The 27,773-nt window shown below is 43.2% G+C and overlaps 1 protein-coding gene across 2 annotated transcripts in view; it reads left to right on the top strand.

Annotated features, from left to right (window-relative positions):
* znrf3 (zinc and ring finger 3) overlaps positions 1 to 27,773 on the top strand; it is an 84,390-nt gene that overhangs the window by 25,595 nt on the left and 31,022 nt on the right. For both annotated transcript variants that reach the window (XM_084728355.1, XM_084728354.1), the window contains exon 2: positions 19,054 to 19,176. In XM_084728355.1, the coding sequence (XP_084584481.1) occupies positions 19,054 to 19,176 (123 nt within the window). The remainder of the gene's footprint in view (positions 1 to 19,053; positions 19,177 to 27,773) is intronic.

The following is a 27,773-nucleotide window of genomic DNA, read 5'->3' as shown; positions in this document are numbered from 1 at the left end:
CTTGGACCCCATGAAGCAGAAAAAAGCTGATGTAATGGGTTTAAGAAAATCTCCAAGGGGAGTCAAACCTCACCCACACACCCTCCCAACTACCCCCCTCCTACCCTACCCTCCTTCTCCGTCCAACATCCCACCCCTTATCCACCCTTCGAACTCCTCTGAAGCGGTCACAACCTAAATATGGTCGCTTTGATCTCCCAAGTACAGCAGGTTTGAAACTTTTTCAGAGGAGTTTGAGCTTTTAGATAACAGTTTGTGATGGAGAGAGGGAAAAGGTTTATGATTCACTGATTTAGTGTTTGGGGTGGGGGAAGGGGAGCAGGAGATGAAGGCAAAGGGACGAGAGAGAAAAAGAAAGGGGGTGGGGGGGGGGAGTAGAGAAAAGAAATCCCAGCCTTGGCACACACACACAGACTCTCTGTGCAGCGTAAAGCACAAAAGAAACCTGTAACGCCTCCAGATTCCTTCTAGTCGAGTATCAAAGACATGCTTTGCTTTAGAACAAGAGACTAGTGGGTAAGATAGGACTGAGTGAGCCAGTGAACCCAGCACTGGCTCGGTTGGGTGCTGCGAGTTAATCTCTGATAGGATTTTTTCCCCCCTTCTTCTCCTCTACCTCCTCCCTCTCTTTGGGGATATCGGTATTACTGTGTAGCTCTGAATAGAGGGACTTGTCTAACCTGATCACTGGTCAGAATGAACGCAGGGAGAGGCTCTGAAAACACGTGCAGAGATGGTTGCTGCTTTCAAGCTCAGTGCTGGGATACCATCCATCCTGATGGTTTTAGCATAGCTTGTGTCTCAGATCTCCCAGATTTAAAAGAAATACATCGAAAAGTTTTTTTTCTCGTATTATTTATCTCATCAAATGAGATCTCGCATTTTGTTGAGGCTTTCTCAAAGTCGCTTGCTTCACTTTGCAGTTGACTTAAAGCCTTGAAGAGTTTGTTGTATGCTTCTTTAGGAGCTGTGCGAAGGCAACTGGACTGGCTTGACATTCTTGAAGTTGTTTCACCTCTCATCTGAAAGGCTTCTTCAGTTCTGACTAATGGGGAGTTAGTCCATTAGAAATGATGAAGCCTTCTAGATGAGAGATGAAATGTCTTCAAGAACTTTAAAGATCAGTTGTTCCCCTAAGCCCAGTGTGTCGTCATCAAGGTGACTGCTTTGTCCGACTAGTCTTGTGATACCAGACAGTCAGGGATCTAAATGCAAGGTAGTTGCTAGAACAATGGTGAATAGTGGTGTCTTATCCCTCCATTTTCCTTAGTAGTAAGCACATGACCGTTCCAATACGAAGCTCAGCTGCAATGATTTTGATTTGGTTTTGGAAATGGAACAATGAAATCGGAGTGATTGTCCTTAACCTCTGTTGAGTGAAGTGTTTAGAGACTTTTGTTCAGTGTAACAGTCCAAAAGCAGCAGTGATAACAAACAGCAGCAATTCCTGAGGGTGGAACAGAAGGGGTAGCCTTTTTGCACAGTAAACGATTTACTGACTGATGGTTTCATAATTAACATATATCTATAGTAGAGTCTGATTGATTCCAATTGTTCTGCTGATAACAATATTGATATTTGAGAGTTTTAAAAAACAATCTGAGAACATTATCTGTGTTGGCTTTTCTGAAATGCACTTGTTTATCAGCAGCCATATATAAAATATATCTACCATATAAAGATTGGCTGATAGTATTGTTTGGCAGTGCCAATGTATTATTGTGCTTTATTAAGTTCCTACAAGCACATATTGTGTATGCATTGTGTCTGTGTGGAAAAACTTGCTTGCGTCTTATCCTTAAAGCTACAACAAAGAGGGCAATTGGCAGGTTGGAGAATGTCCAAATGGCTTCCGGTGCTCCTGTTCTTGCCATTCAAGGTCTTCCCTTGAGGATATAAGCGGGAAGCCGCCAGGTGAATCCCTTCTCTACATCTAACCACCCGTAATTCCACCCCAATCCACGTTTCTCCATAGCATTATTCCTGGAAATGGCCCTGGCTTTGTTTATTCACATTCTCATTTCCTCTGGAATATCTTTAGCTCCTTGGAGGGCCTTGAGCCTCCTGGATCGAGCTTTCCTCTTGTTTCGCCCTCCAGGTTGTCATGAAAGGTGATCGTACAGCCATTCACAAAACCAAGAGAGCAAGCGAAAGAAAGAAAAAGAGGGGCAGGGAAAAAAAGCAGACACAAGTGAGCCAAGAAAGTCTGATTGTACATGCGCCAGTTTTCACAAGGAAAATCAATCTCTCAACCTCCCCTCACCACTTATTCTTCCGTGTTTTCTTTAAAGGTCAGTACATTTGAAACAAAATCATGAGGTTAATTGCCGATGATACTAAAAACATTCCTCATGTGGCTTAATGGTTCCCCCACTCTTCATCTTCTTCCCCTGAGTGCAGTGTGACCTTAACCATGCAACCCGGAAGTGATGTAGGTGAGCACTTCCTCTGGTGTAGTTGGAGCCCTAGTAAGTGTTTCCTAAAGAAAACAAGTCAGAGGCGGCCGAAATCTGAAACCAGCGCTAATGCTGGCTGCCTCTCCACCTTGCCTCCCTGTAGCCAGGGGGAGAGGAGAGGTAAGGAGGGAGGAGGGGGAGTAGCTCTTGGTGTACGAAACCCACCATCTGTCTGTGCACATCCATTCATTTAAGTGTGTGAACATATGCATATACTATAAGTCCCGATCACATTCCTCTCAACTCTCACTGGTGGGGAGCTACGGTCCTCAGAAAACACGCCGTGCAGCATAAGCCTAGCCTCGTCTAGCCACGCCCGGACAGACACCGGCATGCATGGCCAAAATGGGTTGTTTGTGCAGTTGTTGTGTGGAAGGTCATTCACTAAGTTAAGTGTGTGTGAAGACAATATGAACCTGACCTTTGCAGAAATCCCTGTCTGTCTCACCTCCGAGGAGCGGCGGGATTACAGCACTTCTCTCACGCAAACACACACGCATACATATAAATATCTGTGTGAGAACCCACAGTCACTCCGATTTCATATTGCGGCACTTGCCTTTGATATGCCAGGGCTACTGTGCATATTTGACAAGTGACTTTGGTCATGTGAAGTGTTTGCCATTCCCTTAATCTAATATCTCAAAGCATCGGGGTTTAGGTGGCACAGCTTTTGATTTCAGGCCAGCTGCTCGCCTCGGACATGTTTGATCTCCACAGGCCACCTCTGCCGCCACTCCCACATACTGTAAATCCAACTAAGATTTCACATGGAGACTGGCTGCATCGAAATCACCTTTTGTTCCAGGTCACTGAGCTGAACAAAGAGCTGGCCACATTGTGCTGATATGATCATATGATGATATGATCATCCAAATTTGTGACACTGAGCGAATTACTTACAGAAGTTGTTTTACACAGGTGAAGAACTAGAACAATTGATTTAGTTGCTTGACAGAAAATTAAAGGTAAAATGTACCATTTTTTATGTTGCTGTCCAGTCAGTGTTGATGGTAAAATCCAATCAATTGAAGCAATAAATTCTTGTGTGTGTGCTATATTGACTGAAAAAGCTTCTCCTGCTGCAAAATCTGTTGTTCTTCCTGCATCTGGTGATGTAAAAGTGATGTGTGTTTTTTTTTTTTTTTTGTCTAATTTGACAGTAAACCTGAATATCTGTTTTGATTAGCTGGTAGGACAAAACAAGACATGGGAAGCTGTTCTAGTGAGCTAATTTTTACACCACCAAATCAATCAGTTCAGGAAAATGATCTGCCCATGAAAATACATGAAAAAATTTATTAGTAAAGAGAACTCCTTCCCATCTGCTTGTTGATAAGATATATTATGTTTTCTAGATGAGGAGGAGGTGCTGTATGTAGCTGAACCTGCCGCAGTTTGAGCTTTTATAGTTCGTGGTTGAGACAGACTGAAGCAGACAGGAGAGACTGATGAAAACAACACTTGGGACATCCTCCTCTTCTTCCCACCATCGCCCCAAAGTTTGGGGTCTGGAAAAGGTTGCCGCCATGTTGTCCACTCCAGAGGGTAGGGTGGGAGCGAGCTGAGGGAGGGGAGCGCAGGGCAATATGGGCCGCCTATGCTCTAATCCCATTCCAGCAGGCCGAGCAGCAGCTTGCGCCGCATTCCACAACTCTGGGGGCTTTTTGGGCGGGGAGGGAGGGCGAGCAGCATTCCTCCATGGCCGGGACCATCAAAGACGCTGCACAACATCAAAGGCCACTCAGAGCCTAGGTGTTGATGACTGCAATCCTCCCCTCGGTCCACTTTTAGCAACCTCAACCCCTCAGCCCTCTAATACACGCACACACACAGAGCGGGCCGACTGCGCCAGGTATGCGCACCCTCCAGCCTCCCTCCTTCCTCTCTGGGCTCAGCAGCCGCTCTGCAGCAGCATTAATCATAGCTCATTAAGTAGTGACATTGACTTTTGTTTTATGGCAAGGGTTGAAAAGGAGCGGGGAGGTGCAGGCTGGAGCGGGAGATGCCACTGATATTTGGGGCGGGTGCTGGCAGTGAACATAATCTAACAGGGCAAATACTGAATGTGGTGTTGAACAACGGCAGAAAATTGTTTGATAAATGTGTGTGTGTAGTGCTAAAATGACTAGTTCATTAATTATTTAGTCCACTGGTTCCCAAAACAGGGGTACAGAGCTACTGCAAGGGGGTTGTGGATGACCAGGGGAGAAATATAGAGTGAAAAAATAAGATTTATGTGGAGGAAATAAACAAGAGTTTGCTAGAATTTATCTTGAGTTCTGTTTTATCAGTTGCTTCCCCAATTATTGTTAATGACTGATAATAATTGGGGCCTCTGAAGGGGTGAACAGTTTGGGAACTGTTAATTTAGTCAAACAAAAGAAACTTTTTTTTCTCCAAACAATTAATCTTTTTAAGCCTTTTCTCAAGCAAAATTGTAAAACATTTGCCATTTTCAGCTAGATCGGGTCAAACACCGTATGGTCCCACTCCCAATACCTGAGCTTTGCCTATCAGCTGATAGGGTGTACTGATCTGAAGTGCTTTTAACAGCTGTATATGACTAACCCCTGTATGGGATTAGTCGTATACAGCTGTTAGCCATGGCGTGGCTAACTGTCGTATCTGCGAAGGCCCCGTTAATGCAGGTTTTGGAGGCAATTTTCTGATAATGGTATCAGAACAAGCCGAGTTTCAGCTAGTTTTATCTTTGGGGCTTTGTAGACATCGCCTTTGACTCTGGGAACTTTTTTTTTGTTTTTTTTTACAGTTTTCTAACAATTTCTAGCCAAATCATTTAAAAAGTCAGTTGATTGAGTTCTTGCCCATGTTTTTTGTGAATTCTTATACTTAGCCATGATATGTAGAAAGTGAAGTTGACTTGTCTTATTCAAAATGAAATCTAGTGAGAATCATGTTGGGAAGAAGTAAACAATTGTTTATTCACGAGCCCCATTTCCCTTTGCTTGTTACATTGTTAGTCATGCTAATGAATTCACTGTGGCACCTTGATGCTGACAAATAATTTATGCATGTGTTCACCTACTTTTGTAATTGTCCTCATAAGGACAGCAGCCCTTTGCGCACAGAAACAATACGTTTGTCTGCTGTTATCTTTGCACATAGATGCTGTGATCTCTTCAGGGAAGGAGCGAGGGGGGGGCAGTTCTTTCCACCCCCCTTCTCTTTCCAAAATGGTGGCATCCAACGCAATGTTGACCCCTGAACTTTGTCGGCCTGTCCTTTGTTCGTGTCACTCTGGGTTTTAAAGACTGAAGAGCTGAAAGTGACACCAGGGAGACACACACGCCATTGACTGTTTGGGGATGCACTCGCTGAGTTAATAGAGTCACAAGCTCAGCGTCCTGCTCAGTGTTAAAGCTGTCAACCCCAGAGCCTTGTGCTACATATCCGGACATTTACATGATATTAGGTGTCCTCTGCCAGCGTCCCCTGCTCGCACTGAAACCATGACACTTGTTTGCTTTGCCCGTTGCTATGAAGATGGCGCGGAGGTAATTTTCGGGGAAGGTTAAGGAGGGGACAGCGAGTAGTGGTTGTTGTCGGGGGCGCAAACGGACAGATGATGACTGCACTGAGACTCGCATCACGAAGCTGCCTTGCTCGGACTTAATGAGAAGTTTTCTTACTCGTGTTTAAGAGTGAAAGTGAGCTTCGGTCTTCCATCACTAGATGCACTTAAAGGGATAGTTCAGATTTTTTGAAGTGGGGTGGGGTGAGGTATTTATTGAGAGTCAGTATGCTACCTACAGTAGAGGTGGTCGGCATGCCCCCAGTGTGGAGAAGCAGAGAGGAGTACCAGCAGGGAAGCTAAGCAATGAACTGCTTTGGACAGGGTTGGCAACAAAAGGTACTTTAGCCACTTAAAAATGGTCCATCCAAAAAAAATCAATGTCAGGTTAAGTGCGTGTTATATTAAGTTATTTTCACCATTTTGCTTTGCTGTTAGACAGGCTTTTCTTAAAAGAAACCACTACCATAAGCCAAATAGTTGTCTCTTCAACCCAACCAAATTCCTTATGCGAAATCGGTTATTTTACCTTGTAGAATACGGGAGTTGCTTGGCTCGATTTGCTAGTTTGTTTGTGTTATTCTGTGACGTTGGTCTTGTAAAAGGATTGTTCGGATTCACCAAAGGCATACAATAATACAACAAATTAACAGATTGAGATAGCTGTAGACCATATTTTGTGTATTTTTTTAGCTTATGGAGTTTGGTTGGTTCGAGCAGAGCGATTTTTGGTTTGTGTGTCAGAAAAGGCTGTCAGAAGTGTAGACTAAACTTAGTGTTCACATTACAAAAATGTAATTGGTGCTTTAGCAATGACAAATTTCCCTTTTTCCACTCCCCAACATTGTGTTTTTTCTTTATCACACTCCTTAACATTGGTTTAGACCGCCAAAATAAAAGATGGACGTCGGGCTAGCTTGGCTAATTGTTCCTTTAGTCCCAACGGAGAAGACAAAAGAGAGGAAGTCTTCATTATTCGAGAGGAAAAGCAGAGGGATCCCTTTACGGTGATAATGTTACAGGAGGTGGAGTGCCGGCCCCACCTGTAGGGCCCTCCCAGCTGCTCCACTGTAACTGGATCCCGCTCCTTCTCTCCTCAAGGCTACCAGCCCGCTTTGAAGTTATTTCTAGTGCTGGGAAAGAGGGGCAGAGAGTGACCGAGAGGGCCAAAGTGACTGAGAGAGTGAGAGGGGAGGTGTGTGTGTGTGTGGTGTGTTAGTGTATGCATTTCAAGTTTGTGAGTCTATTTATGCATGCTATACATAGAAAGCAGCAATTCAAAACTCTTGCTCCTTTCTTTTGCTTGTTTCTTCCCTGTGCAGTCTGACATTGAACCTCTGTAGGAGGACAAGATCTATTGTGATTATGGACTAAATGGATCAACCTCTCAACAAACTCCGAAGATGTGTTATTTATTGCGTAGAAGGCAAACCGCCCAACATCTTGATTGGCAGCTTTTCAGTGCGGAAAACTGACAGAACAACAACAAAGTTTCTGTAATGTGACCCCTGTTCTCTATCTTAAGTCTTAGGATTCTTTTAGGAATAAGTCTTAGTATTAGTATCAGTATTATTGTTATTAAATCTTCAGGATTCCTATGTTATCTTACCTCAGGTTAAGAAAATCCTAAATACTCAATCCAACATCTTTTGAAACATGTTATGCCTGCTACTTAGCGACTGACACTACTTTACTCATCTCGCCGCTCTAAACTTTGCAACCCTTATTTCTTATCACTAAAACATACTGAAGCAGACATCAAAACATACAAAAATGAAGCAAAAATCACAATGGACACTTCATTTTAAGACAGATGAGTTACAGATAATAGTAACATCTGTTGAAAAATCCACAGCTATTTGGCAAAATTTACAACAATGCTAACTTTGGAGATAAAAGAAAGAGAGTGCTAAGATACCAGTCAGTTTCCACCGTATACATCATCCGCTGTCTAAAAGAAACAACTGGCAAACACTACCATTAGTTACTGTTAGCTGCCATTCGCTAGTTGATTAACTACAACTACTACAGGTGAAGAAGTGAAAAAGCTTAATGGTTATCCAAAGAGTTAGTTTAAGATTCTAGGAATTTGGGATGCATGTGTAATGCTGTTTTCCTATCTTTAAATTAGGAGAGGAACATTGACTCAAGGAAGTTGTCAAGCAGTTGGGACGGAGAAAGAAATCATATTTATTTCAAAAAAGTGTATTTGTGTAAACTAAATTGATTCTTATACACGCAGTATCTTATTTTAACATGATAACTGACATCTGTTTTATCTGTTCAGTTATATAAAATGGTAATATATGAGTAACATATCTGTTAACAAGTAGCAAAAATCTCAAGTTTAGCCTGAAGTCACTTTAAATCCTACTTGGTCTAAGTTTTCTCCAGACACAGACGTGATAAAAGCCTGAACAGACTCGTCGTGTCTTAACACTGGCGGTAACCCTAACCTGTCTGCGGCCAAGGACGTTCACTGTAAATCCTCCTGGTGAGGTCTGAGTGTCTGTCGAATGTGCGCGTCCCCATCTGCACCAGAAGCTTAACCTCACAGAGCCTGAACTAAAATGACCTGCTGAAGGGAGAGTCCTCGCCCTCGCTCGTTCCACTTAAGGTTCTTTAGGGCCATCTTTTGGATTAAGGCTCCGTGTAAGACCTTGATTTCCTTCCTCTGTCCCTCTAACATGATGTCTGAGCTCTTCAGGGTTCAGACTGTGTGTCTGTGGGCCAGCGGGCAAGGTGTGATAATGAAATAGAGGCGTTGTGGAGGCATGAAAGCAGGAAGATGCATTCCACATGAACAGATGGCGACAGGACTTGGGGAAAGTTTGACCTCTGACTTATGACTGTCAATCAGTTGTGACTTGCCACATACTTGATCATAACATAGAGGTTGTTTATGTGTTGTTTCATATTTTTGCGAATTTGATCCATTTCTGTGTGCAGCCATGTTGCTATTCAGAGCAGGTTGATAGATTAGATATCACTGTATGTATGTGGCAGCTGGTGTAGACTACAGTAGCGTGTGTCTGTGTGAAAGTACTTTTCTCGCTGACTTTAAATTAGGATGCCACTTTCGCCCACAAGAACTGTGGACAAGCTCCCAGCAAACACCCTCACCTCATCTGTTTCACCTTCCACGTGTTTATTGGCGGTCTGAATAGCGTGCGCTGGTAGAGGGAGGTCACCTCATTGCCAGGAGCGCGGCAGAGTGTCAGGGGTTAAGTTTGGGCGAAGTTGACTGTGTCCTGACTGTGCCACAGTTTGTTTTCAGGGAGAGTACAGCAGGGTAGCTGGTGGAGGAGCTGGTGATAACACGACGTTGGTATTTTGCTCGTTTGTGTGTTTTGGCTGACAGTTTTATGCTTGTTTGCTGGATGTTACATAATAAAGCATCCATGTTATCCTTCCATGCTGGTTTACATAAAATGCTTTGCAGACACTAATTTAGGCATACTAGTCTGGTGGTTTTTATTGTTTTGGTGACAGTTTTAGTGCTAATGCTATTTGTTGAAGTGGTTTGGGGCATCACTTCTTTGGCCACCTTCCAGAGACCGCTAACAAATGTAGTTCTGAAATCACTAAAGTGATCAATCAACAGAAGATAAATCAACAATTTGTAATATATTAATCATCTCAGTAATTATCTAAGCACAAAACAGCTGCTGGTTCCAGCTTAATTAAAGTAAGGGCTGCTTTATGTTATAGTTGTTTTGCTTTAAATTGGACAAAAGAATAATTGAAAAGATACCACCTATGAGCTCGTCATGGGCATTTTTTCACTAGTTTTGAAAATTTTCAAACTAAATCCTGTCTGCTAGGGTCAGTGTTATGTACATTTCGGCCCTCATAGCGTGCACACATAGATTTTGGTGGCTGGGCACTGGGGTAGGACTGTGACATTAGCAGCAATACTGCGGTAATGTGATGCTTATCATGAGGAGGGCTCATTACTGTAATCACTGCAATTTTTTTGCAGGTTCAGTCTCATGTTTGTCCGTTACATAATGTGTTTGAGGTCAGCACTGTCACACACAAGTCAGAGAGACAGCCTCTCAGTGGTCTACACATTAAACCTAAGGTCTTATGGGATTGACAGTGACATGCTAACAACAACAGCTGTTTTTAACATGAAAAAAAGAATAAATAATCACAAAAGACATTCAGTGTTGGATTTTTCATTATGGATTTATTATGGATACAATGCCCACCCCCAAAAAGACACTGCCATTCAAGGTTGGATTACAAAGCTTCTGAAAGGGATATGATCACACCGGAGCTAACGTTGTGGGCACAAATGTACTGCTATTGTTAGCATTTCCTGCTCAGCTTACTTCAGGGCTAACCCCCCTCACTTTTCCAGCTGTTGGGAAGTAACATATTAGACTTTTGGTCTGCAGTCTGTCAGAGTACATGTCAGTTTGGGAGTATAATCCCATCTTTAATGATTGATGGATTAATCATAAATTACAATAATCATCATTTGCAGCCAATACAAATGGAAGAATTAACTAACTAATGATTTACCAACAGGTTCAAACAGTGACCCATATGGATCTGTCCTGAACATCCTGTTGCATTACTGCTCTTATGTCCCGTCTTGTCCTGGCTTAAAGAAACTCTTTTGTGAGTGTTGTGACTGTTATGAAGCTCTGAAAGACACCACAGGTCTAAGGGGAGACTCGGTCTGTGGCCTGTGATCAGACATACCCACCCATCCCATCCCATCCCCACAGCCCTCAACACAACCACCCGCTACCTCTGTTGGCAAGGCTGGTTTGTTATTCCAGGAAGTTGACAATATCCCCCCTCACTACCACCCCCATAGAGAGGGGGGTTGAAGCCCAGTGCTGGGGAGGGGAAAGCGCTGGTCGAGGTGGCGATGGGGAGTGGCATTGGAGGAGGTCGGAGGGGTCGGCTGAATTAAAGGACCGGGTAGGTGGGCGGGATGCTCCTTCACTGGGGTGAATGAGTTCACGGCAAGCGGATGGTCAGTGAGAGATGCCCCTGAGTTACCCCTCGGTCACCCATGATGTGTTTCAGGCTACACGCTGACCAACACACACGCCTGTGCTCAAACAGTGAGATACGTAAACACACGCACTGCGCCGGGGAAGCAGGTGGGTGCGAGGACTGGCGCCGTGCCCAGGTTTTTCTTCTTCTAGATTGTGTGTACATGTGAAATAGGTGCCAGCTCCTCTTCCAAAATTCATAAAGGAAACCCATGAACAACAGATCTGTCCGGTTAATCATTTAGCCAGCCTAACAAAGAACATCTTGTAAAAATTGTCTGTGGCTGGCACCAGCTTTCAGACAACAAGGCAGCTTTGATTGTTATGACAGAAACTCATCCTCGGTGTGACCTAAATGCCATCACAAGAAGTGTAGGAACTCAGGTCTGGGTAAAATATCAGTCTCTAAAGATTTTTTTTAGAGTTGATGTTTCAAAGACTTGCATGCAGGGGTCTACATCTACATCCCGTATAGACCAGTTTAGCTCAGGGATCATTCTCCTCTCCAATCCGCCTACTTTTTCTTTGATGTTTTGAGCTCCTGGTGTGTTGTAGCAAGGATGCCTTGTTGTAATGCGCAGCACATTAAGCACCGTGTTTCAGCAAGATTTTCTACCCTATGAGCATTATTTCTCCTCAAGTTCACAAGGCTTTCCTGGCCGGTGGTGTTAAAAGCAAGAGAGGGGTATAATCTGTTTGAAATTTCTGCTTTGTCACAAAGAAAGCTTTTCTCTTTTAGCCTTGGGGATGTTTCATGTGCAAATCTAGACGTTTGGAGAAGTTACAAAGATTTCAAAGGCGTTCAGAAGAATTTTTAAAAAGTTAAGTAGGGCGGGAAAACAAACTTGCTGATTGTTACTTTTTATGTCGGCCATTCCTACTTTTCATGTTGAGGTGCAAGTAAGGATAGAGTTTGTAAAATATACACACAGCTGTGCAGAAGATAAAGATGAGCTCTTTCATGCAAGGGCGATATAGCATGGTAAGGGCAGGGGAGGGTGACTGTTTTGGACTCTGCAAGGGATGAGGGGGTAATCGGGGGTGGGGGGGGTGGGGGGGTTGTAACCAGGGCCACCAATAATTTAGAGGGAGAGAGGAAAAGGGGGTGTGGCAAGGGGAAGGGGGAGGGGGGTGCAGAAGAAGTGGTTGTTGTATGATCAAAGGCTCAGCGAATTGTGTCACAGACAGACGGAGAAGAATGGCGTTGGATGGTGTGACTTGCATTCTGATTTCCTTTGAGAGCCGGGGGGCACGGGGGTCTGGGGAGGTGGTGGTGGTGGGAGTTTGTAGAAGTAGGTCCCTGTTTTGATCCCATTACCAACTGTTATCAGGCCACTTGTTTGTGGAGGAGAAGACCACAGACTGGGTGGGATAAAGTTTAAAAAAAGTTTTTTATGATTTGTTTTTTTCTGTCAGGTGAACCAAATCTTTGATGCCGTTGATAACATTGATAACATTCCACTGATAACGTTATGTTACTATCTCGTCAGATCAATATGCATGACAGCAATGCACATAATTATTGTTTGCTGGTGTTTAATGTTATCTAGGGCCGTGTATTGACAAGAATTGGCTATGTGTTACGTATCATGATAAAGGGGTTATGATTCAATATATTGTGACACTGTAAGCAAGGTGATATTGCTATTTAATCTAATTTTAGAAAGAAAAGACTATAAAGAACAAACACACCCTTATGTATAAAATCTTAGTTTATAAATTTTGTTTTATATGCTATCAGAACAGCAAAGATGGATAACAACAGTGCTGTCTAGTGGTCTGGGGTGTACCACAAATATATAGACATGTATCACAATCTAATGCTTTTGAGAACTGATACAGTACCACAAATCATAATTTTGTGATACTCGAATGTATAAGTATTTTCTTATAACCCTAACCTGAACAGTAATTAATGTTAGCTAGCTAGCAATCCATAGCTTTAGCTCACCGCTCAAGTAGAATCTCCCTCAGCTACTCCAACAAGCATAAGTTGAATTGATGTTCACTTTGGTCCTGCTCCTCCTTTCGTTGCTGAACACTTGGGATCGGTACCAAAATGAAGCCAAGTGCATACTGTCAAGCTGCCATTCTTGCTGTTTTTCCACACTAACTGGCAACTGCTAACAGTGGCAACGCTGATGACATCATGAGATACCACTTGATGCCAATGTTGTTATACTGTTGGCTCACAAGCTTTGTTAGAAGCAGAAACAAAACATCCCATACCTTTCATAGAAATAAACAAAACATTCATTTTTGACTGTCAAAATTCTAAAACAATTAATGCACAATTTTGCACACATTTAATTTCATTGTTCCATCTGTTTTCACAGAATTACGATGCATTTTGCAGTCGTTTCTTGTGTTTAAGCTATATGGAAGTGTATTAAAATATATGGACAAAAATATTAAATAAAGTGCCATGTAAACCTGCATACAACACTCAGCAATAGAGGAGGGATGAAATCTTAGAAACTCAACTTTACAATGAAACAGAATAAGTCACTATTTAATGAAAACACCATAGTATGAATCAGTCTTTATATATAATATAATCATAGTACTAAGAAGGTGGTACTACATTAAAAAGCACCAGACTCTCTACAGGTGGTTTTGCTGGAAGGCGTGGGGCTTGGCAGGGGGTGTGGCCAGCTTGAGTGACAGGTGGAGTTCAAATCCCCGCCAGGATTTCATTGAGAGAGAGTGTGGCCTCTGTAACGGGATATTCATGTGAAAGGCTGCCTCCCCCAGGGGCAGAACAGGCAGGGCAGAACAAGAGCCGCCCCCTTGTGGCACTTCAGGGGCGCCGGATGCCCTTCACCCAAAACCCTGGGTACGGAGGAGCGGAGCAAAGTGGAGCAACGGGGTGTTTCCAGTGGGCTGAGCTTGTGTGATTTGGGGCCTAGCAGGGAAAGCAAGCAGTTGGAACACAAGAGGGGACAGTCTCTGTCATTTTGTGTGTGTTTGTGTGTGTGAAGGCACGTTTGCATATGTGCTTGTTGCTCCTTTGTGTGCACGGCCAGTAGCTGTGACCCACTTCACTAGATCACCATTTCTCATCTAAACCAAGCTCCTTTTCCTTTTGCTGCCCGTCCCCACATCCATCAACGCCTACATCAACATGTGACAAAAAAGAAAAATCCCTGTGGTGGAGATAATGGTGCAATGGCCAGCCTCTAAAATAACAACATGGTCCACAACAACAACACTGCCCCATTTGGATTGCAAGAGCCCCCGCACAATGGCCCAGTGTTCAGGACCCAGGGGCGCAGGCGGGGCTCCCCGCTGCCATCCAAGCTGTTAGACAAGCAGGAGAGAGAGGTCATAATCACACAGTGAGCCGCTCCACTTCCTGGTTCTCCTGTAGATTGACTATTGAGCCCATAGACATTTATATGTGAACGCTGCTTTGGCCCATTGCTGCGATTTGTCAGTGTTGCTGCCATATTGGTCCAGGCAAGACTGGCCTGTGCAGTAATGCATGTAAACATGGGAGCAGGCATTTTTCTGCATATAAAGTACAAACTATTACTAGAGATGCACTGATCGAATTTTGTGAGTTCTCATCCAATCCCCATATCTGAACTGTAACGATACCAGCACTCTTTTTTTTTTCTAGATGATATTATGATTTTTGGTATTAGTATGGTTACATGACACCAAAACCGACCTTTAGTTTAGTGATAAAGTTATGAGTCAGTTGATGGTGATGCACAGCCGGTCAGAATTTTCACAATCTGGAAAGCTTATGTAATTTGTTTACTGTAACTTGTGTAATGGTGCCCTCCAACCATTGTGGGCCACTGTAAGATTGTAGCTTGTGATATTCATGTACAACTGACATAACATGCTGGGATGTGTTTCCCTTGCATGCCAATTAGACTGAAGGTGAAAGGAGCTATTTAAATGTAGCATAGTAATTACTTAATTAGACAACACATGACCTTGGAATTTATATTGGAACGCAGATCATTAACGCAAGTCATATACCCAATGTCTTATGTGAATATTAAGATCCAATATTGATACTTGATTGGTTTGATCCCATCTCCAACTAACGTTTACATTTCTCACCCGATTTCACTGAGTGGCTTTTATTTCTAAGGTAGGGCTGCACAATATAGTTTTAGAAAATCAGGCTGCAGTTATTTTAAGGGATATTGTGATTGTGATTCATTATTCATAGCAATGATCATTTTTGCCTCAGCATTTTTATTTTCACTGAAAAAAAAATGAAAATCATGGTGATGACATTTGTTTTGGTCTGTTCCAAACAAACATGGTTTCTTACATCTGGAGAACGAGATTTGTAGGCCAGGACATCTCTGCAGCACTACAGTACCACAGTGCTTATGTATTACTTCACAGGCCAGTCGTACCTGGACCAATAAGGCGGTGACTTTGATGTATGATCCAAAGACTAATGTGACATCTACATATAAATGTCTATGATTGAGCCTCTCTTTAGATCCCTTCCTTCACCGACTCTCTCTGCTTCCTCCCCAACAGCCTGCTCACAGGGTTTCTCACATGAAATGCAAAATGTTACCTCAGTTGACTGGGATGTGCGGTATGCTCGGGAGACTTGTTACGGTTTGAGAATGATGATATGTGGGAGGGGCAGGTCGGGATATGCAGGGTGAATGGAAGCCTGACTAGGTTATGTTCTTTTATCTTTGTCTCTCCCTTCAATTTTTGCATCCTCCAAAGGCTGAGAGGGAGAGCGCGCTCTGACATTATCATACCAAATGTGTATGTAATGTATACCTGTGCTGCCTCCAGCCCTAGGCTAATATCTATCTTCCAAACAGTCATCCAGAGCATGACGGCTCTCAGCTCACATATGTTTACAAGAGAGAAAAACAGCTTTTGAGAAAAATGTGCACTGAGGATATGAAATGCAGACAGACAAGGTGATTTGTGAAAAAGTAGCCTTGATTCACGCTGACCTCCTCTTTACTGTTGAGAGAATGATCCATTTTGTTTCCAAGGACAAAAGTTGTGGTTGAAAATTGGAGCTTAGTCTTTTATGTTTCGTCACACTCACATTTGTCTGTGTGTGGGAGGCCTGAGGAGGAGGAAGAGGATTCAAGGATGAGCGTTCTTGTCTGTAAAGGTGCCATTCAGAATCTAGGAGAAAATGTGTGTCTGTATGCATTGTTGGTATTAAATGTCCTTCCCAGCTGAATACCTTTTAAAGGCATAGTTTGGTTTATTTTTATGAGGTAGCCAGTGTATCGCCTGCAGTACATGGCAGCTGGCACGCCCCCAGTTTGTAAAGAAGTAACATGGAAGCTAAGCAATGAACAGGACAGGGTCATCAGTAGTTTGGCCACTTAAAAAAGTTCCACTAAAAAAATCGATATCAGCTGAAGTGTACACCACACAGTCTTTCCAAACAGACCAAACTCCACAGGCGAAATCAGTGATTTTACCTCACAGAACACAAGAGCTGCAGGTCTACCGATACCTCTATCTGTTAATTTGTTTGTGTAATTGTGTGACTTGGGTGTTTTAGAATAATATTTAAGATTTCCACAGTAACACAAATGCAAACAAACTAACAAATCAAGGCAGCAAATTTCTTCTATGTTGTCTGGTTGTTTTGGGGAGGTAAATAATACCTTTTGTTGCTGACCATTCATTGCTATGCTTCCTACACCGGTACTCCTCTCTGCTTCTCCAGACTGAGGGCTTGTGACTGCCATCTGCTGTAGGAAACACACTGATTGCACATCAAATAATTGCAATATCCCTTTAAAACCTTGTGATTGCCTCAGTTCAGTATCTACTGTTCATGCCTGTCTCTCTGCTGTTAAAACCGATGCCAGTATCTTCATCATCAGACAGAGTGATGGAGCTCCATAACGGCACACGTCCACATTCCTTCCCTATGAGTCTTCAATAGTCCACCTGATTTGCATTTGACCCCCATACTCTTAGCTAAGTCCTCCCCAGAAATCCTTTAGGGCAGAGGTTTGACCCCTCTGCCTTGTGGCACTGAAGTGACGAGGCGCCTTCTGAATATCTCTTCAATTGGCCTGCTGCACGACTAACCTGCTCCCAATGTGATGAAGTGGGGTTCAAAGGTCAGGGGTCACCAGAGGGAGAAGGGTATCTCGGGTCATCAGCAGTGGCCTGGGGGCCGGAGTGGCCTGGGGCTCGGCGCCACAGTGCTGGCTGATTGGGGTGCTGTGGTCAGCGGGTTAATAGGATAAGTGGCCTGCAGGTCAGTTTGGCCCAGTTTTAATGCTAATACAGGAGCTTGTCTTTGCACCGTTGCCAGGGTGGGGAATGGATCCAGGATTTTGGGACTCCACTTTGGTTACAGTTTTAATCCAACCTTGTCTGAGCAGATCATTATTCCCAGTGAATGGCTGACAGCCATTGTTGTCCTCTACTTTTTGCTTTCATTTTGTCTTTAGTTATGCATGTTTCACGGCTTTTATTGCGCTATTTAGTTCACAGTGACAGACTGCTTTGATTGTTAACTTTATCTGTTAACTTCCCTCATTATACAGTCACCTCTTGGGAGTGCACACTAGCACATAAACAAGATGATTATTAGATTTCAGTCTCTAGCATGCAGTCTCTTGATGTGAAGATGTGGAATACAGATTTGTTTTTTTTTAATTCTCATTCTGTGACGGGGCTGGGACGCTACACTTATCTCCTGATTCGATACGATCACAATACTTGGAGGGCCGATTCAGTATTTATTGATTTTTTTTCTCTCCCAACCTTATTCTGTGATAACATGTCTTATACTCAGCTACTCTCTAGTAGGGCTTGTAATATATTGGCAGGAATCTGGTGACAAGATGCATGATACAGAAGTTATAATTCAATATATTGCAATGTATTGCAATACTGTTAGCAAGGTGATATATTGCAATTGTAGTATAAAGAACACACCACCATACACATGAAATGCAGTCAGTACAATGGGATTTTTTGCATTAGAGTGGAAGAGTGAAATAGCTGAGGATACTGCCATGAATTTTAAAAATTAATGATGTTTTATAGAATCAATACAGTATCACAAAACATAATATCATAATGGTAAAGTGTGTTGATATGTTCTAACACCCTTATCATCTAGCCTTCTTCACCACCTTCACACAGTCAAGGCACATCAAGTGAAGTAACGGAAGAGCTCTGCGATAAATGCTTGTGTTAGTTTGCAATTAAGTAGGCTGCCACCTCTTTCTGTTTTAGGGGCCAGAGAGTGAGTCAGTGTTTGTGATCCTTTAGCTTTAATCATCCCTGAAGACATCGTCTAGGATCTTGCTCTTGAGATCTTTTTGGCACAGAGAACTGAGCCAATTTAGTGGCCTTAAGTGTAATGAAAGGACAGTTCTAAATAGCCTGACAGACACTGATCAGACTGTGTAAGTGTGTTGGTGTGAAAAGTCAGCATCCAGGTTTTAATTTAATAAGAGAAGATAAATTATTGTGTATGCACAAACACAATAGAAATGGCAGCAGCATTAATCATTTACAGTAGTAACGGGCGAAGTAGACTTAACGCACCCTTCTTTAAGTAGAAATTCAGTGAAAATCTGCCTCATCAGCAGGTCCATGAAAGGACATAAATCCCAGTTTTGCTTATCTGCTGCTATTCTTTGAGAGGTCTGGTAGAATGCTGCACTGTGTGTTTAGATCCTGCAAGATTTTGCCGCACACAGCGAATACTTAAGAGACGTCTAATGCTCTTAAGCTCTTATGTTTCATTATGGAAAATAGGTGAGAAGTGGATTATAAATTGTCGTACTCCCTCAGATAAGGGGTGAGGTGGGGGGTGGGAGGTAAAATGTATAAGCCAGTGATGCCGGGACCCTAACTTGATGCATTGTGTGGGGCACCTTTTCATGTTTTCTTAAACCACTGCACATATTACTTTTCTGTTGTATTAATATCAAAATGCTATACTTGTGACTTGTGTGACTTTCAAAGTGTTTTTTGTTACATTGTCACCTTTTGAGACAGTGACTTAATACATTTTTATATAAATACTTATCTTTCCTTTCTATCTCCTTTCCAGATGCATCCTTTGGGACTATGTAATAATAATGATGAAGAGGACCTATATGAGTATGGCTGGGTTGGAGTGGTGAAGCTGGAGCAACCAGAACTGGACCCCAGTTGTCTCACCGTGCTGGGAAAGGTAAAGAACTACTACGAAGTATTTACTCTCTGTGTTTCTGTGTTAGTGCCAGTCGCCTATATAACTTACACAGGACATTTTAATTTGACACTGATTTACAAAAATTAATCTTTGTAAAACTACAGAGTACAGACTTACACAAAAAAAGTACAGACTTTTTTAGGTGAGTGCATTGCTTAGCTTCCTACACTGGCTCTCCTGCTGCCTCTCCACACTGGGGGCATGCAGGCTGACATTTACTGTAGGTAATACACTGACTATGGATAAGTACCTCATACAACCTCACTTTGAAAAATTCAAACTATCCCTTTAAACTCTTTACAAGAGGCTAGTAATAAACATGCGCCACATTCTAGACTACTTTTGTCACTTTGCATTCACACAAAAAAAACTGATTCTCTGTGCACGCAGTGGGAAATGCATTAGGATGCCACTGTGGGTGAGTTGAGTCATGCAATGAAATAACAAATTTTCTCAGCTTTGTTATAAACATACTGCAGTTAAAACTTGAGTCATTTTGACACCTCAATGTGATGAATTGTGTAAAAACACTCATCTTTGTTCACCCAGAGTTTTAATGTTTTACAGCTGCTGTCTACAGCCAATTTTTACATCAAGGGACGTGAATACACTGAAAGCAGAACCTAGTATTTATCTGTGAACACAGTCTTTGAAAATCAAAAATAGATCAAAATGAATAGCAAAGCTATCAGGTGTATTGAATGTTTGGGCATGAGCATGAGCAGAAACGTGCAGACAGCATGGCGTTTTGTGTATATGGACAGTCCCCTTTGCTGCTCTCACGTTAAGGACAAGTCTTTCCCTTGTACTTAATTAAACCCTTTAAGACTTTATCTTTGATCTTTTGTACTCGCAGAGACAATTCACGGAAGGATGATTTTGTTTTATTTTGTGTCTTACTTCCCATTGCTGGGAGAATGGGGGGTGAACTGAATCCCTCCCTTGTCTCTCACCGCCCCCCTGTCCCTCCCTCCTCCAGAGCTCCCAGACCCCTCCGGAGTCTCCGAGTGGTATTTTATCATGCTTTAATTAAGTGTTCCTCTTAATGGAATGTACCAACATTCCCTGGAGGATGAGGGGTGGGGGCTGGCTATAGTCTCATTTATCCTGTGCATGCCCAGTGACAGAAAGAGAGCAGCCATTCATAATTTAAGGAGCCCTTGTGCCGTATAGACATGCTAATGGTGCACTTTCTCTGGTGATGGTCGCTGCTATCTAGCTGATGCGTACTTATGCCGAGCCCTGAAAACTGACCTAATGTTCAGCGCTCACACTGCTCATTGACTGTAGCTAAGAATATATCATTGTCACGGGTGGCTTCACTCACCAGTAAATGGTCTTCTTTGAGGTGTTGCGTCCATGTCTGAGGAGCAATTAAAAGTTCCAGAGGAAAATCAAGGAAACCCTACTGTTTACTACTTACCACTACTATAATTGTCACAGAAACAGTATACCTATTGGACAGAAAAACAGACATGTCAGAAAAGGAGTACATAACTTTAATGATAGGAAACTGATTTTACACATCACAGTTTGTTCACAGGTTTTGGGAGTTTTACTGCATGAAGAGTTTTTAAAGCTGTTTGTTTCCCTAGAAGGAGCTGAGCGAAGTCTGATAAATTGTTTCGAGTGATATCACTTAATGACGACTAGAAGTTTAAAAATGGAGAAAATCTGAGAGTGTGGATTTTGAAAGATTTGAGTTTACCACACTTCGGTAGCCAGCTCTTCATCTCTGCTTGTAGATGAGGGATTGATGCTACATAAGCTGCTACTAACATAACATTAGGACTGGGTACAGAACTCTGTACTCTTAGTGGTAACGACTGAATGACAATGGTACTATTGGTCCTCAGGGCCCACTGCCCTACATGTTTTAGATGTCTCTCTGCTCCAACACCTGATTCAGATGATCAGCTCATCATCAACACTCTGCAGAAGCCTGATAATGACCTTCAGTTGTTGTTATTCACAAAGAGAGACCAGATTAGAGAGATTGGGTGGGTGATGTGATCGGCAGATTCAGATCCAGACTGTTGTGGCCTTAGTCGACAGAGCCACGAGGACACCCAAGTACCAGAAACCCACACCTTTTACTCACTGAAACCAATCAAAGCGCAGCGCTAATGAGCCGGCCATTTTTATACGTCCTGATGTTGATGTTTTGCTAAGGGACACTGCAGTGACAATGGCTAGAACCATCTCCGGTGACCTGGCCTCCAACCAGCCTCCCTAATCTCTAGACCACTATTTTTCCTCTGTTTTTATTCAGCCAGGACTATAATTAGAGAAGGGAAAGCCCATTGTTGCATCTTGACAGACCCTCGCCCAGGGCCCGAACACAGCTGGGTGCTTTGCGTTGGCACCGCCGCTTTTGCCAGGCCAGACAGTGCAGTGTTTACCCCCTGCCAGTCTGCTTACTCTGCTCAGCCAGCCTGCAGGCCACCATGCCCAGCCCCAGTCAGGATACTATGCCCACTTTTACACACTCACCCCGCCTGGTCTGGCCTCATGCTCGGCAGCCCCCGCCCCCCTCCCGCCCTACCCGACTGGCCCCTGACTGAACCCAAGAGCCCACTCCACTTTGCTGCCACTTTGCCACCAACAGTGTTGGGGTCTTGTCTGGTCAATTTAGATTCCATTCAATTACAGAATCTCAGTGAACGCACAAAACCAAATTGTACGAGAAAAAACACTGTTTGCGCCAATCCACGTCTAAATATAAAGCGTCTGGGAACACAAGGCCCCCAGCTGTGCTCAGGAGCTGGTCAACATGTAGCGACGGGCATTCCCTCCTCCATTTAGAATTGGCTGAATACAAGGAAGGGGCTTACACTTTAGTTCCAATCCTAATTGGCTGCCGCATTTCGTCATCCAAATAGCCTTTAGAGCGAAACATGGTGGAGGTGGCATTTCTGGACAAAAAGGGATGAGCTCCCACTGTCCAAACACTACTTTTTCCTGAGTGGGAAGATTTCAAAACAATGTAAATTCCCTGTCCAACATCCTGTAGCTTGTTCTACTTCAGAACAGTTGACATAACTAGATAGAGATGGATATTTTCTGCTGTATAGTTTCACTTTTATGTTTCAGTATTTTGAATATTTACTTTCTCACAGCTTTCTCACACCACAACTAAGATTCTTTTGTGATTTGTTTCCATTTAAAGGTGCAATTGTCTGACATGTCATTTACTCTGCAACATCACTAACTAGCCTGTGATGAAGTGCTCACCACAGATGTGCACGTATTGACTGACACTACAGTACAGTGTTTATTTTGGCCAGATGAAAGTGTCGTATGTGGTTCATAGCACTCAGAAAGATGTATAGGAAGGGATAAAATCAAAAAACTCAAAGTGTTGTGTTTTTGTGGAAATGATTTCAAAGTGGAGCCGGCTTCTAAAAAAATATACATTTTTAATGAAATTTCAAATTAAAGTATCAATATTATTTATGAGCCCTGCCTTGATTCTACACAGGGCATTCTCTTAATGACATTGTCAGTATTGTAAAAGTGTGATTTTAGCTTGTTATTAATTATTCAGCATAGTTATTAGCTCATGTTCTGGACTGCTGTAATCGTTGCACTGAAATCAGTAAATATTAGGCTAGCAGTAGAGGAAGAGGGGGAAAAGAGGTCGGTCACACTGGCCTCTGAAGTCCACGTGCAGACCTCACCAAAGTGCTGGTGTGTCATATATATGTACACAGTTTTTTCCTGCACTTCCTGTCTGGTTCCTGTGAGAGCTGCAGGACTGTTAGACCCCTGACTTCTGTGTGCCACAGCAGCAGCCCCTCCCCCAACAGCAGGAAAACCATGCACACACTGGTTCCTACTGAAGCCAACTGTGTCCGTAGTGTCACTCTTTGAAGTGGTTTAATTGTCTGAGTTGTAGGGATGATACTGCGAGGTACCCTGGTGCAAGTAGAACACAGTTGCAAGTAGTTACTTAGCTTCAGTTATTAAGCCTCTGCTTTCTTTGAGGTGTTTGTAAATGTCGTAAATCATGTTTACACCTCTGTGCACATGTATCCGTTCTCAAGCTCAACTATTTATTGCAGTCAATAACATATTTTTGGTTGTCATTTCCTCCCCGCTGCCTGACTTTCTCAGAACTGGCCTCCCTCCCTTCTTGTCTACGCTGTCTTTCACACACATACGTTGCAATTTTTGGCAGCTCCTCTGGAACATGAAATCATGCCACTGGCTTCCATTGGTGGCCCATGCGGACTGCTCGGGGTCTTTGTCGCTGTGCCAGTGAGATATCTCTTCTTTCAAGTACCGCCGTGTGAGTCCAATGGCCTCACGGGGCCTTAGCATGCCGGCTTTCCCCCTTTCATCCTTCCCGGGCTCTCATGACATCAGCCCCCAACCCGGGCAACTGGGGGAGGAAAGGCAGAGAAGTGGAGTGGTGGCAGTTAGAGAGAAGAAGTGGGAGTTAGAGGACGGGTTAGCAGGAAGGGAAAGAGGTTGGGGGTTTGGCTTCTCAAGGAGATGACGAAGGCGAATGTGTCTGGTTTGGTAAGTGGGTGGCTGGGATTTGTGTCTCGCTTGGTACAACTTTTTTTTTTGTACACACATAAGCAGAAAAATGCGACCCATCCTCCCACACAGCCCTGCAGCCTGTGTAAAGCAAGTCTCTTGGCTGGCATAGCATGTAAAACTCCCTGGTATGTGCTTGTTGTGTGTGTGGCCTGGCGCTGCCCTTGACCAGCTCGTCTCTGAACCGCGATCGGTTCCACCTTAAACGCCAGCCAAAGACAACATTTCATCGCAGCGGAGACCAGCCGCTACAAAGCACTTAAAAATAACTAGAGCAACAAGAAAAGTATCAAGATCTTTATTGACATATCCTCCCAGAAATAAAGCGAGCTGCTTTAAAGTTTTTGCCAGAGGCACACAACCATAAAAAGTGTATCCTGTGTGGGAAGCTCCATCTTTGACACACATACAAACACAATCCTCAAACCGCAGTTGCCATGGAACAATGTGAGGGGGCAGAGGAGTGTGTCTCTTTGACTTTTTCTACCGTAGCCCTCAAGTTGGCACTATGGGACAGCAGGCCAGAGCAAACAGCTGCTGCGTCTTAGTGCTAAGTGGCTTTTGGACTTTAACCGTGTCTGGCATCTCAGCCAGAGCTGCAGAGAGGGTGTAGTGTGTGTGTGTATGTGTGAGTGTGTGTGTGAGGAATGACATGGATATAGAAAGTACACGAGGGATACAAGGACGGTGTGTGTGTGAAGAAGAGAGACCTGCATTAAAAGAAAGAAATGGCAACAGACAGATGAGTGTGATATTGCGGGCGACTGGCTCGGAGCCTGCGGCCAGGTTAGCTGTCCTACACACTCAGGTGTGTGCTAGAGGTCGTGCCGAGGCCACAGCAATGCCAGTAGGGTGTCAAGCCGCAGGGCTTGTAGTAAAGAAGCTTCAATGCCGGATTGAACTGGCTGCATTTTGGACTTGTTCTCACCACTTCTAATACAACTTCTAGATGTTTTCGCATATGCAGGTTTTTTAAATGCAGCCAACCCCCCTTAAAATAGGCAATTAAGCCTTTTCCCATTGCCAGTAGATGAGTTTGCCATTCTGTTTCTCTGTGATGCGTGATGAAAAACCAAGACTCAAGTCATGTGTGTTGGAGAGCAGAGAGGAAGAGTCTCCATGTGATCAGCTCTCAAATCTTTTGTAGCTTCTAACTGAAACTCTGTGATATGAAGTTTAGTTTAGCTTTCCTGTGTCCCTGTTTGTACTTTCAGGTTCTGTTTTATTATTGTTTTATAGTTGATAACAAAATAATGGGGGATTTTTATTGTGAACAATTTATAGGAAATAGAATGTTTTTTTCCACTTTTTATGGCTGCTCAACTAGGGTGTTTATAACATTACAGTACTGATATCAATAACCTATATCACCCTTAAAGTGATATAGATGTCAACTGAGTCCTTCATTTGACAACCATCATCATTCCTGAAATAATCCTTAGCAATTTATGTTTAATGTTATGTTATGTTATGTTAATGTCACAGATGTGGAGTTTAGCCATACTTTACAACAGCACACTGAACTGCCAAATCTGTCAAATACACCATTCTCAACTTTACTACACCAGAGACAATATGGCTTATAGCTGCTGCAGTAGTGGGACAATCACATGTTGCATCAAATTAAAAGCCTGCAAAACCATGGACATTCATTTTTCACAAAATGGATCAGTTGGAAGTATTGTTTGATTGAAGAAGTTTTGATACTACTTGGTATTGGCTTATCTCATCAAGTACTGAGCACAGATACCAAGACCTATGCTTGACTAAAGATAAGTGCATCATCCAGATGCACACATTCAAGTAGGTACAAACTCTTCAGGGCAAGTCAAATCAAGTCAAGCCAAGCAGCACGTGTATGAAAAAGAAGCAAAAGAGTCACAGTAGTTACAGATGGAGGCAACAGGCCTCCATTGCCTCAGCTGAAAAAAGGTGAAAATAGCATTTTCATGTTTCCATCTCTGCTGATCAGAGCTGGAGGCAATAAAGTTATTTAACCAAGGACTAAATATCGATTGTACGCTTTCCCACTGAAGACAAAAGCCAGATGTTAGTAGGTGTTAGAGGTCTTTTTGTCCAGTGTATAAGGGGCATAATACAGTTGGCCCTCATTGATGGGTATACATATGTGTCTATGTGCATGCATTATCAGTCTGGATAAGAAGAACTAGAAGACTGACAGATCAGCTTGTGCTTTGATGCAGACGGCTGCATGACTCACTGTGTCTCCTCATCACGCTCTTCTCAATCCCTTTGCTTTTTCGTGCTTTTTCCTGCTCTTTCTGCAAAGACCTTAGTGAAGCACAGAGCACTGATACCAGAAAGAAAGAAAATTGCTGTAGTTTTACTCTCTGCAGTCTCCAGAGTGTTTTGTTAAATTGCAGAGAAGCCACAATAGTGATTGATTTACAATGATGGCTTTTGTTCAATACCAACGAAACATGTTTTTCCTCAGAGTTTTTAAAAGAAATCTTTTCATAATGGTGCCATTAAGATGCAAGGTATTGATAAGACAATTTTTTCCGTAGGCTTGTGCTAAAAATGATCGGGCTTACTTTCAGTTGAGTGCTGCAAATTGAAAGTCAATTTTGGGTTGTTTAAATCAAAGCAGCGAACACTGGCGGCTGTAGCATGAAGGATAATGGAGGCTAATGTTTTAGGAACTTTATAAACTTTTCTGCCTCGTCAGACACAGCAAGTTGATGGAGTTTTCACAGAACTTTTACTTTCAGTTCCCTTCCTCAAGGAATGTGCTTTTCTGCCATTTTAAGACATGATTTTGTCAAACTCAGGGGTTTTAGAGAAATGGGAATATTTCAGACACATTTAGAGTATAAAAACATTCAAAAAGTTCTAGGCATTCTCAATTCTGTCCATTGTATGGGGTAATGGATTACAAAATATGGTATTAGAGTGTTCAGAGTGCTCTTTTGTTGTAATGAGCAACATAATGAATTAGTTTTGCAATCCAAGCACTCAGTATGTTAAAACTGACCCTTCCTAAGTCCTGCCCCTCTTTGCTCTGTGCTCCAATAACAGTTGAGTGAGCTTAGTACCTCGGCCAACTTTCTCCTTTCCTGTTTCATGTTCTCAGATATGCTATATGTTAGGCTCATCTACCAGGATGTTTGAGCACAGTTAAAAGATATTCTTGCAGGACCTGTAGGAGAACCTCACACTGGTTCTCACAGGAATTTCACATTTAAATTTCATCCACACAATCAATAAACCACCCAATTAAGTACCAAATATCAGTGCGCTAATGTCTGTATTAGCCCTCAGAATCAAATCAAGAAGTCAGAAAATGAAAAGTTACAGTGCTGAAACAAACTGAAGCAAACTCTAGCTATCCTTGCAGAAAGGGGTAAAATACACCAGCTAACTCTTTAGTTTCCTCTCCACCTGCCCCTTGCCCCAAACACCCTGAACAAACACTTTGAAACACCGCAGCATGGAGGGAGGGACAGAAAGAGAAATTGAAAGAGAGAGGAGGAGCAGCGGGGAGAGAAGAAAAAAGGGAGAAAAAAGCTTGTGAAGCACGGAGCACTCAGGGGCCTGCCTCTTGGGCTCTCCTTTCATGTTTGTGTACGCCTCAACTTGCTGATATTATCTTGGCCGCTCTTCCTGGCGGGGTGTCGGGAGAGGTTTCCACTGTGACCAGGCAGGGGCCTCTCTCCTTTTCTCTCCCCCCTCTCTGAGGCTGTGTTGGAACCCTCACCCACCTTCCTACTTCAACCACCGCCCCCCCCTCCGAAAAAAGTCCCTCTCCTAAATCACCGCTTCACCACGTTTCACGGCGCTTGGAGGCACCCGGGATCCCACTGCGCTGGTTTCCATGGTCACTGGGAAGCTCCTTGTGTCATGTGGCTCAAAGTGAGCCGTCCCTGGGCCGAATTACCCAGCTTTCAATGGGAGGCCAAATGACCATTATTAGACTTCACAGCTCAGGCCCCTATTTAAAGAGAGAAGAAAGGAGCCCCGGGGACTTAAGATGAGAGAGATGGAGGGAGAGGGAAAGGGTGAAGGAAGAA

The sequence above is a fragment of the Lutjanus erythropterus genome, chromosome 10 (assembly GCF_056507025.1).
Source record: "Lutjanus erythropterus isolate fLutEry1 chromosome 10, fLutEry1.hap2, whole genome shotgun sequence".
Taxonomy (NCBI): Eukaryota; Metazoa; Chordata; class Actinopteri; order Lutjaniformes; family Lutjanidae; genus Lutjanus; species Lutjanus erythropterus.
The sequence above is the reverse complement of the archived record's forward strand: the minus strand, read 5'-3'. Positions and strand labels throughout refer to the sequence as shown.